General features: G+C 59.7%; 1 protein-coding gene across 1 annotated transcript in view; it reads right to left on the reverse strand.

Annotated features, from left to right (window-relative positions):
• Positions 1-13,021, reverse strand: part of COL16A1 (collagen type XVI alpha 1 chain) — a 93,801-nt gene that overhangs the window by 27,385 nt on the left and 53,395 nt on the right. The window contains exons 30-44 of the mRNA XM_077837680.1: positions 12,588-12,641; positions 11,435-11,566; positions 10,918-10,953; positions 10,405-10,512; positions 9,588-9,710; positions 9,424-9,477; positions 9,295-9,336; positions 8,388-8,423; positions 5,842-5,895; positions 4,404-4,472; positions 3,526-3,579; positions 1,269-1,295; positions 715-780; positions 452-505; positions 282-335 (exon numbers count right to left, since the gene is read on the reverse strand). Of these exons, the coding sequence (XP_077693806.1) occupies positions 282-335; positions 452-505; positions 715-780; positions 1,269-1,295; positions 3,526-3,579; positions 4,404-4,472; positions 5,842-5,895; positions 8,388-8,423; positions 9,295-9,336; positions 9,424-9,477; positions 9,588-9,710; positions 10,405-10,512; positions 10,918-10,953; positions 11,435-11,566; positions 12,588-12,641 (963 nt within the window). The remainder of the gene's footprint in view (positions 1-281; positions 336-451; positions 506-714; positions 781-1,268; positions 1,296-3,525; positions 3,580-4,403; positions 4,473-5,841; positions 5,896-8,387; positions 8,424-9,294; positions 9,337-9,423; positions 9,478-9,587; positions 9,711-10,404; positions 10,513-10,917; positions 10,954-11,434; positions 11,567-12,587; positions 12,642-13,021) is intronic.

Genomic DNA, 13,021 nt, shown 5'->3' on the forward strand with positions numbered 1-13,021 from the left:
CCCTGCTGGCTGCTCATGCCCTGATCAGAGCAGCTGCTCGTGGGGTGATGAGTTGAAGCCTGGCAGCTCAGACCCAGAGCTGGGCTCCCCGAGAGTCTAGGGGTGACTGGAGATCATATGCACACACACGTGCATAAGTGCACACACGGCCATGCCTGATCCCGCCACAGGCCACTCAAGTTTCACCATTGGCCCCCAAGGGAGCAGGATCGGGGCCTCAACTTGCTCACGGCTGTGTCCTGCAATAGAGAGCCCACCCCAGTCCCTTCTCCCTCACTCACCTGTCTCCCCGGAGCTCCTGGGGGGCCTGGCGGACCTGGGGCACCTGGTGGACCCTGCAACACCCCAAAACAAAGAGAGAGGGGCCATTAGGGCAGTGCTGGGCGAGCGGCCAGGGGTGGGCGCAGGAGGACGCAGGCTGCCACGCAGACAGAGAGGGAAGCGCACACACCTGCGGGCCGGGCTGAGGCTGCCAGGAGGTCCCGATCCACAGTCCTGGGGCTCCCTGCGGGTCCAAGAGAAGGGGAGAGCATTTAGCGAAGGCGAAGCAGTGTCCAGGGCGCAGGTGTCACAGCTCCACTGGCCCAGCCACCGAGGCAGGAAAGCAGCTGGGCAGCAGGGGGAGGGCAGCGCAGGATGCGGGGGCAGGTGGCCTGCCCTAGACCATCACCCAGCTGGAGAAGGAGACCAGGAATAGGCAGACTCAGGGCTTACCGGCATCCCTGAGTAGTTGGGGTCCACGCGGGGGCCAGGCTGGCAGGTGCATTCGCCGGGGTCCCCCTGAAAACACAAGAACAATCAGCACTGGGAGCCCCTGGCTAGGGCCCAGCAGGGGGCAGGGCGGTCAGAGATGGGAGCCCCCTGGCTAGGGCCCAGCGGGGGGCAGAGCAGTCAGAGCTGGGAGCCCCCTGGATAGGGCCCAGCGGGGGGCGGGGCGGTCAGAGCTGGGAGCCCCCTGGTTGAGTCACAAGCGACTGGGGTGTGGGCACTAATGCGCATTGACGCCTTACTGCTTGGTCTCTGCAGTCGGCATGGCAGGGAGGGGACACCCCTACCCTGAAGAGCAAGGGGAAGAGTGCCAGGGCAGGAGAACCCCTCGTCCGTGGCTTAGCTGCAAGACCAAGTGCCCAGCAGTGAGTGGATGCTGCAGGAGGGTCGCGGGTGGCAATCGGCCGCAGCCTCCACTGCAGGCTGCCGGCACAGGCTCAGCCATAAGGGAGGTGACGGGGCCCAGACAGCAATCAGGGATGGAAAGGAAACCAGCTCACCTTCTCACCCCGCACCCCCTTCTCTCCCTGCAGGGAAGAAGCCGAGAGAAACGTGTTAGAGGCCAACGTCAAATGGGTCAAGAGCAAGACATTGTGTCGCAGGTTCTGTCTGGGTCCCGGAACCAGAACCGGAGAAGCGCTGGGCAGGGGCTGCATACGCCCATTCAGCCTGGGAACAGCTGTTCACTTCTGCCATGCTTGTGCCCCAACATCCACTGTTCACCAACAATCGTGCAAACAAGTCTGTGTTGGTGTGAGCGGCTACTCTTTGCACAAATACCCAAATTCACGAAAGCATCTGCTATCGGCCTGTCTCCTGTTCCAAAACTTCCAGTCATCCAATCAGAAACAACACCATGGGGCTTAGGCGACCATTCACACACCAGCCCTAACGCACCGCGAACAGGTGGCATGAGACAGTGACAAAGGAACCAACCACTGGGAATAGCCTTTGGTCCAGTCCAGCTCTGCTTGCAGGCCGGAGAAAGGCCTCCATTCATCTCCTAGATTACTCACAATGGATAGCTCACCCGGCTCTGAGCAGAACCCAGACAGCTGGAGGGAATGAGTGTAACAGCTGTTGGACTTCAATAGCGGAAAGGACCACAGCCAAGGCAGGAATCATCTCCCGAAAATTCCACCTCTGTTACTAACCACGCCGGAGAGGACTCAGAGGGAAAGCCTCTAACTCCCATATCCCCTTGGCGCTACTTCCAGCTTGTCTCCTTCTGGGCTTCAACCTTTCTAGGGCACCTGCCAGCCAAGTACTTCAAACCACTTTACAAGGGACAGTAACGTACTGTCATCCCCATCCTATAGGCAGGGAGGCAAAGATCGCATACCGTGGGCCTGAGCCGAAGCTCACGGACATCAGTGGAAAGGTTCCCGTGGACAAGTGAAGAACAGAACCCCGGTCCCCCTGCCTCCCAGCCCCATGTCCCCTGCTCCCTCAATGGGCGGCGTCGCTAACGCCCAAGCTGAAAAGCTAGTGCGGTCTGCTTCACTTTCTCCTGGTCAGTTTCCCTTCCTGGTTTCGCTAGGTGTGGGATTCCAGCACCGCGGAGGAGGAGGGGTAAAACAAGAGGGAAAACACCTGGTTTCACCAGCTGAATGAACATTGCTATTCATATCCAAAGGTTACTTTTCTCCCCCTTCTACTTAAATCTAGATTTTGGGGGCCTAACAAGAATAAATCGACAGTGTCTCTTTCACAGCCCCCAAGGCAATGATGGATCAGTTCCCAGTGAAATCCAGAGATGCATGGCACCGGGAGTTGAGCTTTCCTGGGGACCCTCTTTTGTCACTTCCCCAGAGGGTGGGGGTTGCTGAAGGGCAGTTCTCCGGACCAATCTTCTTTCTATCTGACTTAGGTCCTTATCTGATCCCCCAAGCGCAGCATCTGAGCACCTCACCATCTTTACCGTATTTACCCTCACAACAGCCCCATGAGGTAGGGAGTGCTGTTATCCCCTCTGCAGAGATGGGAAACTGAGGCACAGAGCCAGCAGCAGAGCAGAATTGCCAGGGCATCAGTTCCCGGGGAGGAGAGCTGGTCCAGCAGGGAAATGCAGGGATGGACCCATCCCTCCCCCGCATCAAAAAATCCTTCTCTTTCAGCAAATAAAGCCCCGGTGGGCTGTGGGCAAAGTGATGTGTGAGGGTGATGGACACCAAGGTGATGGAGGTGACATGGAGAGAGAATGGGCTAACGCCATTACCTCGTTTAACAAGGTATCCGTCCACTTCTCTGTCACCGGGGTCGAATCAGAGACAGGGAGCCCTCAGGGTGAGGGGAGGAGCTTGCTCCCACCTCTCCCGACATGGAGGCCGCCTGCATCAAAGCGCAAAACACTGTCAAAGACGCGGCCCTTCCCAACGGGCCGGATCCTCGGCTGGCATGAATCGGCACATCTCCAGCACGGCCAGCGGAGCCTGGACCACTCGCGCCGGCCCAGGATCTGGCCCGGCGGCCCCTAGCGGCGTCACCAGGCCCGACGTTCCGGGGCGGCACCGTCGCGCCACGACATCACCGGGGCACGGGGGACGCCGTGTCGCAGCGTGGCCGGGGGGAAGGTCGCGTGGGGTGAGGCCTGTCCGCGGGGGAGCGGGAGCAGTGTCAGTCTGCTGTGGCTGCTGCACTGCCTAGTCCCAAGGGAGCGAACACCCGGCGCAGCCCGATTCTAGCCTGGTGGTTTCGGAGAGTCTCCCACCAGCTGGAGAACACCCTCCAGCAGACGCGGGGCTGCATCTTACGTACCATCAGCCCATTGGATCCGGGCACCCCTGGCATTCCCCGCTGCCCTTCGCGGCCCTAGGGGGAGAGCAAAACAGCAGAGATGTGAGGCAGGCGAAGCATCACCCCGGCTTTACAGTTGGGGAAACCGAGGCATGGAGCAACTTGGCCACCTTCCCAGTATTGCTCGACCGATCAGGGAACAGAACCCAGGAGTCCGGCCTCCCTGCCCCTGCTCTGACTAACAGATGCATTCCGGTTAAGGAAGCTCCTTAATAGAAGGCACCGAGGGTCCATAACCAGGTGCAGAACTACGAGTGGCATTGATCCTGCCTGTGTACGGGCACTGCACGGACTGCTCTGTGACTTTTCCATCCAGGCTAGGACTTAGGAAGCCTCCGGGCCGTGACACCAGCCAGCTCAGGCAGGGCCAGTTGGTTTGGGGTCTGGAGGCCCAGGGACAGCCATGGCATCTGCCTGTGTCCAGCAGCCCCAAGAGTGGCTCCCCTTTCTAATGCTTACAGCCAGGTCTGGTCTCTTCTCGCCCCGCACTGAGAGGCCTAAGGTGGTAGCACAGTCCAGCGGGAGGATCTCAGCCCCCCACTGAGCTAGGGGCCTGGAGTGGATTATGACAGGCTGCTCCCTTTCCTCTCCCATCCTCCACCCAAGCAGCCAGACTCAGTGGTCAGCAGGCACGACATCTGAGGCTCGCTGGCTGGTACCCAGCGTCAGGGAATGTGCCAGAGCCAGGGGCGAGGTGGGGGGCTGTGTGCAAGGGGGTGATTGCTCCGGATAACACGTTGAGGAGGGCGAGGTCCGGGCACCCTCAGGAAGCGACTGTAACATCCCCGAAGCTGCAGAGTTAACAGGGTCCAGTGCTGTGGCAGGTACGGGGTACTTACCGGTGGCCCAGTGATGCTCATCCCCAGAGGTCCGGGAGGACCCACCTCCCCTTTAAGGCCAGGGGATCCCTGTAGGGAAAAAAAAAGAGAGTCACATCTAGGCCAGCCCCAGGGTTGGGGGGAATCTGCTCCTACTGCAGGGGTGGGGTGGAGTCCTCATGGGCCCATGGCACAAGCTGACATGGCTCAAGACCACAGAGTGAAGGCGTGGCTTAGCCCTCTGGGGTCTCCTGGCTTTGACCACTATGCCAGATAGCCCTCCCCCGCCTTTCCCTGCATCTCCCAGGAACGTCTCCACTGCAGGGGAAGCACCCAGCCACCGCAGCTGACTTGGCACCTGGTGCAGTTGTTAAACCTGCCATGCTAGGAAGGCTTCCGGCCCACGGCAAGAGGAGGGGTCATTCCTGGAATAGAGTGCAAGGCTGTAAAGGGGCAACCTGGCCTGGACAGCCACCAGCAACAACCCTCACCACCAGAGATGGCCCATGGTGCCGCAGGATGCCAGGGTCAGATGCCAAGTGCCTGGCTCAGGGGTCTGAGCGTGCCATGCACAGAGCTCTGGGGGACACATCATGCCAGGGGATGCTTTCACCCCAGTAGGAGTTAGATTGTCCTCCTGCTTCTGTGTCACTGTTGCCCACCCACAGAACAGTCCCCGCTGGCTCCCTGCTGGGAAGGAGCTTCATTCCCTTGATCTGAGATCATTGTGTTCCTGAGTGCCTCGAGTGCCTACGACCGCGGGGGCATCCGCAGGCAGCACGGCTGGCACTGCAGGGCATCGATGACTGGCCAGCACTAGCCGGTGAGATGCACAATGCCCTGTGTCCTGCGCAGGCCCAGGGCTAGCCCAGCAGGGTGGTGCAGCGGGGCTGGACTGCGGAGCATTGGCAGAGCTGGTAGGGGGGCTGCAGCAGAGTTGTAGTCCCAGGGCCTTCGGGCTGGGGGCAGCAGGGGGTGAATAATAAGGACACGGCCCCAGTCCTGAACCCCCCCCACACCCCGTTCCCAACAGGGCCGGGAGCTGGACTCCAGCAGCCCTGGCTCATCCTGCATGCTAAACCCCGGCTACACCATTGTGTCCGGCCACGCTGCCGCCCGCTGGAGCCTCCTGCCCCATGGCTTTGCCCAGCGCCATTCAGTAGCCACCTGCCTGCGCACGCGTGGAGGATACTGGTGCTAACGGCTGGAGCCTGCATGGCTAATAGCCTGAGCGGGTCTGGCTGGGGGCCAAATCACCATCAGGCAGAACTGCAGGCAGGATGGGCTCCACAGGCAGGGAACCCCTGGCCGGAGCCCCGTCACCCGGCCGGACAGACAACAGCTCCTGGCCAGGGATCTGTCACTGCCAGACTGTAGAACAAATCCAGGACAGCACCGCTGCCCCTCAGCCACCCACAGGCACTAGGGGAGAGCTCAGTGCCAGGCTGGGGGCACTCACCTTGGCGCCTTTCTCTCCCACGGCTCCTACCGGCCCTCGAGGTCCAGGGTGTCCCTGGTGGGGGGGCGAAAGACGACAATCAGCAACTCCCTTTGCTTTCCCTGCTTGAGCCAGGCTCCAGAGTGCCTGACGCCACCCGCTTTAGGAGGAAGAGAGTCTTTGCCTCCCTCTAGTGGCTGGTCCGTGTCATAGGTTAAGGAGTCTACTACTGCTGCCCGCTAACGGGTATTTGCACAGACGACAACGGGAGTTCAGCTGCCAACTCCCGCTGGAATTTGATGAGACATGGACACCCACGCGCATCATCTCAGGCGAGCCCGTTAGTTGGCAGCAGCGGTAGACTCGTTAACAGAGTACCTGGCCCAGACTCAGTTCTTACCTCGTGCAGGAGAGACTCACGCTGTTAGATGTGAAGGGGCCTGGTTCAGACCTTGCTAACGGCCCAAGCAGGGTGAGTTTAAGCTTCCCACAGTATTCTTGTCAGCAAGTTAAAGAAGTACGGGCTGGATGAATGCACTATAAGGTGGGTAGAAAGTTGGCTAGATTTTCGGGCTCAACGGGTAGTGATCAATGGCTCCATGTCTAGTTGGCAGCCGGTGTCAAGTGGAGTGCCCCAGGGGTCAGTCCTGGGGCCGGTTTTGTTCAATATCTTCATAAATGATCTGGAGGATGGTGTGGATTGCACTCTCAGCAAATTTGCGGATGATACTAAACTGGGAGGAGTGGTTGATACGCTGGAGGGCAGGAATAGGATACAGAGGGACCTAGACAAATTGGAGGATTGGGCCAAAAGAAATCTGATGAGGTTCAATAAGGAGAAGTGCAGGGTCCTGCACTTAGGACGGAAGAACCCAATGTACAGCTACAGACTAGGGACCGAATGGCTAGGCAGCAGTTCTGCGGAAAAGGACCTAGGGGTGACAGTGGACGAGAAGCTGGATATGAGTCAGCAGTGTGCCCTTGTTGCCAAGAAGGCCAATGGCATTTTGGATGTATAAGTAGGGGCATAGCGAGCAGATCGAGGGACGTGATCGTTCCCCTCTATTTGACATTGGTGAGGCCTCATCTGGAGTACTGTGTCCAGTTTTGGGCCCCACACTACAAGAAGGATGTGGATAAATTGGAGAGAGTCCAGCGAAGGGCAACAAAAATGATTAGGGGTCTGGAACACATGACTTATGAGGAGAGGCTGAGGGAACTGGGATTGTTTAGTCTGCAGAAGAGAAGAATGAGAGGGGATTTGATAGCTGCTTTCAACTACCTGAGAGGTGGTTCCAGAGAGGATGGTTCTAGACTATTCTCAGTGGTAGAAGAGGACAGGACAAGGAGTAATGATCTCAAGTTGCAGTGGGGGAGGTTTAGGTTGGATATTAGGAAAAACTTCTTCACTAGGAGGGTGGTGAAACACTGGAATGCATTACCTAGGGAGGTGGTAGAATCTCCTTCCTTAGAAGTTTTTAAGGTCAGGCTTGACAAAGCCCTGGCTGGGATGATTTAATTGGGGATTGGCCCTGCTTTGAGCAGGGGGTTGGACTAGATGACTTCCTGAGGTCCCTTCCAACCCTGATATTCTATGATTCTATGATTCCCCAGGCAGACGTCTGTCGGGGCTGAGGGAGGAGCTCAGGACTTGGCCCAGCACATGGGACCCTCAGGCCCGCTCCCCTCTCGAGGGGCTGCAGGTTCTACAGCTCAGGGTTCCTCCAGCGACTCAGCATGTCTCCAAGCGAGCACGACTCTGAGAACATCGTGTCGTGTAGCGACTTGTGTGGCCCCATGTGCACCAGTGCAGCACAATGCTGGGAGACATTGTTGTGCATCGCACGAGGGGTCCAGACTGGCATTGTGCAGTGGAGTGGCATGCAGAGTAACACAGCACTGTGTGACGCTTCCACACCACTGCAGGTGTTGTGCAGTGTAACCTGTAGCAGCGTTGTGACGTTACCCAGAGTAGGGTTGTGTAACCTTGGCAACCACACCGTCCTATCTGACGGTACAACGTCAGGTAACACAGCCTGGCGTGACACTATGCAATGCAGGGCTGTGTCTGGCATCGTGGAACCTTGCACAGCACAACACTGCGTACCAATGTTGTGTGACACCGCACAGCCTCACCGCCCATTGGCACACCGCGCCCCAGCGTGGCAGGGAGAAGGTTTGATAATATATGGGGCATACTGGGAAATTGGCCCCTTTTCAGGACATATAAACACTCAGCGGTGACAAAGCATATCTCAATTATACGACATGCCAGGCAGGATATACGGGGCCACTCCAGGGACCCGAAACAGCAGCAAAACTCTCAGCCTTGGTCATATTTTTAAGTGTCTGCACGATACGGTTTATGCTGCACGTAACAAATCCTCTTCCCAGCCACCCAACTGGCGCCGGACTCCTCTCCCTTTGCAACGGGGGCTGGTCCTTTGAAAGGGATACTTGATGGAAGAGAAGTCTCCACTCTCCATGCCCCCCACCCACGGGGGGACTGGCAGGGGCCTATTTGTCTTGTCAGGACATTGGAGGGGGAGGAATGAAGGCATACTCACAATAGTCCCAGGTGGGCCTGTCTCCCCGGGCTCCCCCTAAAAGACAGAGAGAATTGGTTGAGTCTCACTCTAGCAGTTGGTTCCAGCATGAAGATAGGGGTGCTGATGGGGGGGGCCACCAGAAAATGGGGAGGGGGTGGTAGGATGCCACCCTCCCCTCTTCCTTCGCAGGGCAGACGTTATTCAACACGTCAGGGATCAAGCCGAGCCTGATACTTGACTCTCAGCTCTTTTCCTTCCACTCAGGGTTATCCCTGATTCGGGCCACTGGCCTCAGCTGGGTTGGCATCTCCTCTGCCCACCTCACCCCCAAATGCTTCCCCAGGTTCAGTGATGTGGCGCAGCAGCAGAAGCAGAGGGAAACCCACAGCTCCAGGCGACCTTCCCAGAAAACACGTGGGACGGGATAAGGCTCTTCTGCAAGGGGGAGGGGGGCTGCAGAGAAGGGTCTTGTGCCCATAGATCGAGAGGGGGCAGCCGAGCAGGGACCTGCGCTGCCTATGTATTGCACTTCAGAAGGAGAGAGACACAGAGGAGCCTGGCCAGCATGAGGCGCAGGGAGGTGGGTGTGTTTCGAACCAAGCAGGCAGATTAGAAGCGGATCCTGCCATGCATAGGGAGACCGGGGCACTGCCCGAAGAGGAAAGTAATACCAGCCGAGCTTTGCTGGCCCATGGGAGGTGAGCAGCCGCGCTCGCTCAGGGGGTGCTGGAGCCCCGGAGGTCAGGGCTGCTGCGGCAGCCAGGGTGGGAGGTGGTCTGGAAACACTGGCACCGCCGGGCAATGCCAGAAACAAGGCGAAAGGCAGGGCTGGAGAGAGCAGGGGCTGTGAGGGAAGGGGCGGCGACATGCTGTTCTTTGGGGGATGGTGCCGACCCTGGGCTACCGGCTCGGTGCTGAGACTCACCTGCGGACCCTGGGCGCCGATCCCGGGGGGGCCTGGCTCGCCCTAGAGAGACCACAGACGCCGGTGAATGGAACAGCCCCAGCCTTCGGCAATCCCCATATGACAAAGCCCGCTTCTGCCCTCACTCACCTGCAGCCCCTTCAGACCAGGGGGCCCCTGAATCCCAGGGAGTCCAGGTTTACCCTAAAAAACACCCGCCCCATAGAACCGTTAGACCAGGTCATTCAGCAGGCAGCGGACGTCTCTTTGATCAGGGACATCGCCGGTGTGGGGGGTGAGCAAGGGGCACTCACGGGTTTCCCAGGCTGTCCAACACCCAACGGGCCACGGTCCCCTTTGGCTCCGGGTTTTCCTGGCACCCCAACCACGTCCGAGAACTCCCCCTGGAGGGTGGGGCAGGTCTCGCAGGCATCTCCCTGCACCGGGGGGATGGAGAAAGGGGCCTGGGTCAGTACACAGGAAATGGATACCAGCGCGGCGGCTAGGGACCGAGGGAAGCAGAAACCCCGCACTTTCCCTCCTCTGCAAGTCACATCCAGGTTGAGCCCAAGGGGGATTTGAACTTGGCACCCTCTGCTTCAGAAAGCACATGCCTTGCTAACTGGGATAGAGGCAATGGCTCCACAGGGGCAGGACTGCCAGGGACCACGAGAGGGTGGCACGCAGCACCCCCAGCAATGGCTGAGGAGGGCTAGGGAGACGCGTGTCTTGGGGGGGATGGTAACCAGCTGTTTGATCCGCACAGTAGACGATTTGCGGAGAGCAAAGATGCCCCTGTATGGAAAGGACACAGGGTGGGGGGAGGTTGGGAACAGGGGGAACAGGAAAGCTGCTCCCAGCATGGGAGGGTCTCCCTGTTGCGGGTGGCCCAGAACAGAGAGCAACTTGACCAGCTCACAACGGGGACTGCCGGGAGCAGAGACACTGGCTCCAAGCGGCAGTGTCAGCCTTCGAGAAGGCACAAATTGGAGCAGGGTGCAGGGGAGCAGGTGGATCTTGATAGTGGGGGCCAATACTCACCCGTAGCTTCATCCCAGGTCTGCCCCTTAGAGACCTGGGCCCTCGCTGCACTGACCGGCAGACCTAGCTCTGTGGGAGGGGGGCACTCACCTTTTCACCTTTGGGCCCTGTCGGACCCCTGATGCCGGGGTCACCCGAAAGCCCTGGCAGCCCCACTGAGCCCGGTGTGCCAGGGTCCCCTGGATTTCCTGCATCACCCTGGACAGGAGAGCAGACAAAGAGGATGTGACCCAGAGGATCACAGGAATCCCGGCCCCCTGCCTCCCCTGGGTCTCTACCCCACTCTCCTTGGAGAGCTGGGTGCCAGCAGCAACAGAGCAAGTGCTAACAGCCTGGCAGCGCCACTCGTGTGATGAGTTGGGGCAGGGCGAAAGTGCTCATCCGCACATTCCCAGCAGGCAGGACTGAGCCGGACCCAGCAGCCCCAGGGACTCCGATTCCCCTAGGAGCAGCGTGCTCAGCCCAGCCCACGACAAGGGAAGCCCCCACAGAAGCAGCTCTGCTGCTATGGGGGCAGGGCAGGGGGATTCCCGCAGCTAGGGACCGTGGGAAGCAGGAGGGGCAGGGAGCATTGCTCAGCGACACCCCTTCCCTCCCTCTCACCTTCTGTCCTTTCAGTCCAGGCTCCCCAGCTTTGCCCTGGGGGAACAAAACACACCAGGGAGGAAGAAACAAGCCAATCAGACCGAAAGGAATGGAGCCAGGTTCCCCCCACCAGAGCCCCCCCGCCCCATTCCCAGGGCAGTGACAGCACCCCTGAACAGAGAGGCCCTGAGGATGAAGCCCAGGAGGGAGTCAGGGGTGGGAACATGCCCACAACCCCCAACGCCACTGCCAGCCCGTGCCCACTGCGCACCGGCTGTAGGAGCAAAGAGCCAGGTGGACAGACGCTGGTGCTCGGTGGGGCCTGCCAGTTTGGATTAACCATTTCATTGCTGGTTCATACAGCACCTTCACTGCCCCTCAGCGCCCCCCCCCCCCCCCCCAGCACATCAGGCAGCATTGCAATCCCCTCCCCACCATGCCATGCCCTCCCTTTCCTATCCCTCCTCTTCTCTCTTACCTTCACCCCTTCCCCGGCCCTCCCTGCTCTCCCCCCGGATACGCCCTACTGACTCACCTTTCTGCCGGGCGCCCCAGTGCCGGGCAGGCCTGGCTCACCCTTCTCCCCTGGAGCACCAGGCATGGACACTGCGATCGCCTCCCCTTCGAGCGCCTCTGGAGGAGCAAGGCACTGGCCACACGGCTCTCCCTGCGAGGGGCAGGCACCAGGGTCAGAGATTGGGGGGGGATGGGGGGGGATGGGCCCAGCGTGACCTCCCTGGTCCCTTAGCTATGTTCCCTGGCTCCTTACTGACAGCACTTCAGCAAACTCCGTATGGGCCATTTCAGCCCTGTGGGTCCTTGTGCAGCCCCTGGGAAGGGGGATAGGCACGGTGCCCGGCACCCTTCAGCCCAGAGGGAAACGCTGCTTTGGGCCCTGATCAGCAGCAGCCATGCTATGGCTCTTCAGCAAGACGAGTTTAGAGGGTCTCAGGCCGGGTCCTAGTGGGACAGCTCGCAAGAGCCACCGTGGTAAGCGGCTGCCTCCGGAACAGTGCCCCGGAACCGAAGCTCCTGGCTCAGCCCTCCAGCTAAGGGGTCGTGGGGGGCGCTCCTCCCTGCGGGCCCTGCTCTGTGGCTGGAGGGAGTCCAGGAGGTACCAGCTGGCTCAGAGCTCCACGGAGCTCACAGGGCAGAGGGATTTCATCCTCGCTTCACTGCTGTCACCCAGGAGCTGGGCCAGCCTGTGGGCTGGAGATCCCACCCTGCCTTATACAAAATGGGGCTACCCATGCCTGGGCCGGGGATGCCTGGCCACCCAATCAGAGCTGTCCGCTCACGTCGGTGACCACGCCGTGCACAGGTAGAGGTGGGGGTGGGTGGCAGGGCCCTGGCCCCTGGAGACCCCTGGTTTTGCTGGTGGGGAAGGTGAGCCAGGCCAGCCTGGCTTTATGTTCTGGCCAAGGCGCCCGTCTCACGCACCAGCTGGGAGGTTTTTGAGCCACATCAAGTGGCTGCAACGCCTTCGCTGGGGATGCACCGCCATGGAGGAGCTGGGGGGGGCACTCGGATGAGGAAGGGGACTCTCGGGAGACACCCTCCCGCCCCAAAACAGCTGCCGGGAGGAAGTTTCCATAAGAGGCTCAACAAGGGCACAGCTCTAGGGGTGAGCTGGGTGGGAGAGCATCCTTGGCCTTCTCCTTCTGGAACAAGGGTTTCCAGGATCTCACCTTCTCTCCTTTCAGTCCTGCAGGCCCAGTGTTCCCTCTGTCACCTGGAATCCCCTGCAGAGGTGAGACAGGTGCCTATAAAGCTCTGCTCATACACGTACACACACCTACGTGCATAGACAACAGGCCCCTGCAGACCCACACATGAACACCCACCCCTACGTGCATACACAACAGGCCCCTGCAAACCCACACGTGTACACCCACCCCTACGTGCATACACAACAGGCCCCTGCAAACCCACACATGTACACCCACCCCTACGTGCATACACAACAGGCCCCTGCAAACCCACACATGAACACCCACCCCTACGTGCATACACAATAGGCCCCTGCAAACCCACACATGTACACCCACCCCTACGTGCATACACAATAGGCCCCTGCAAACCCACACATGTACACCCACCCCTACGTGCATACACAACAGGC

The sequence above is a fragment of the Eretmochelys imbricata genome, chromosome 19 (assembly GCF_965152235.1).
Source record: "Eretmochelys imbricata isolate rEreImb1 chromosome 19, rEreImb1.hap1, whole genome shotgun sequence".
NCBI lineage: Eukaryota > Metazoa > Chordata > Testudines > Cheloniidae > Eretmochelys > Eretmochelys imbricata.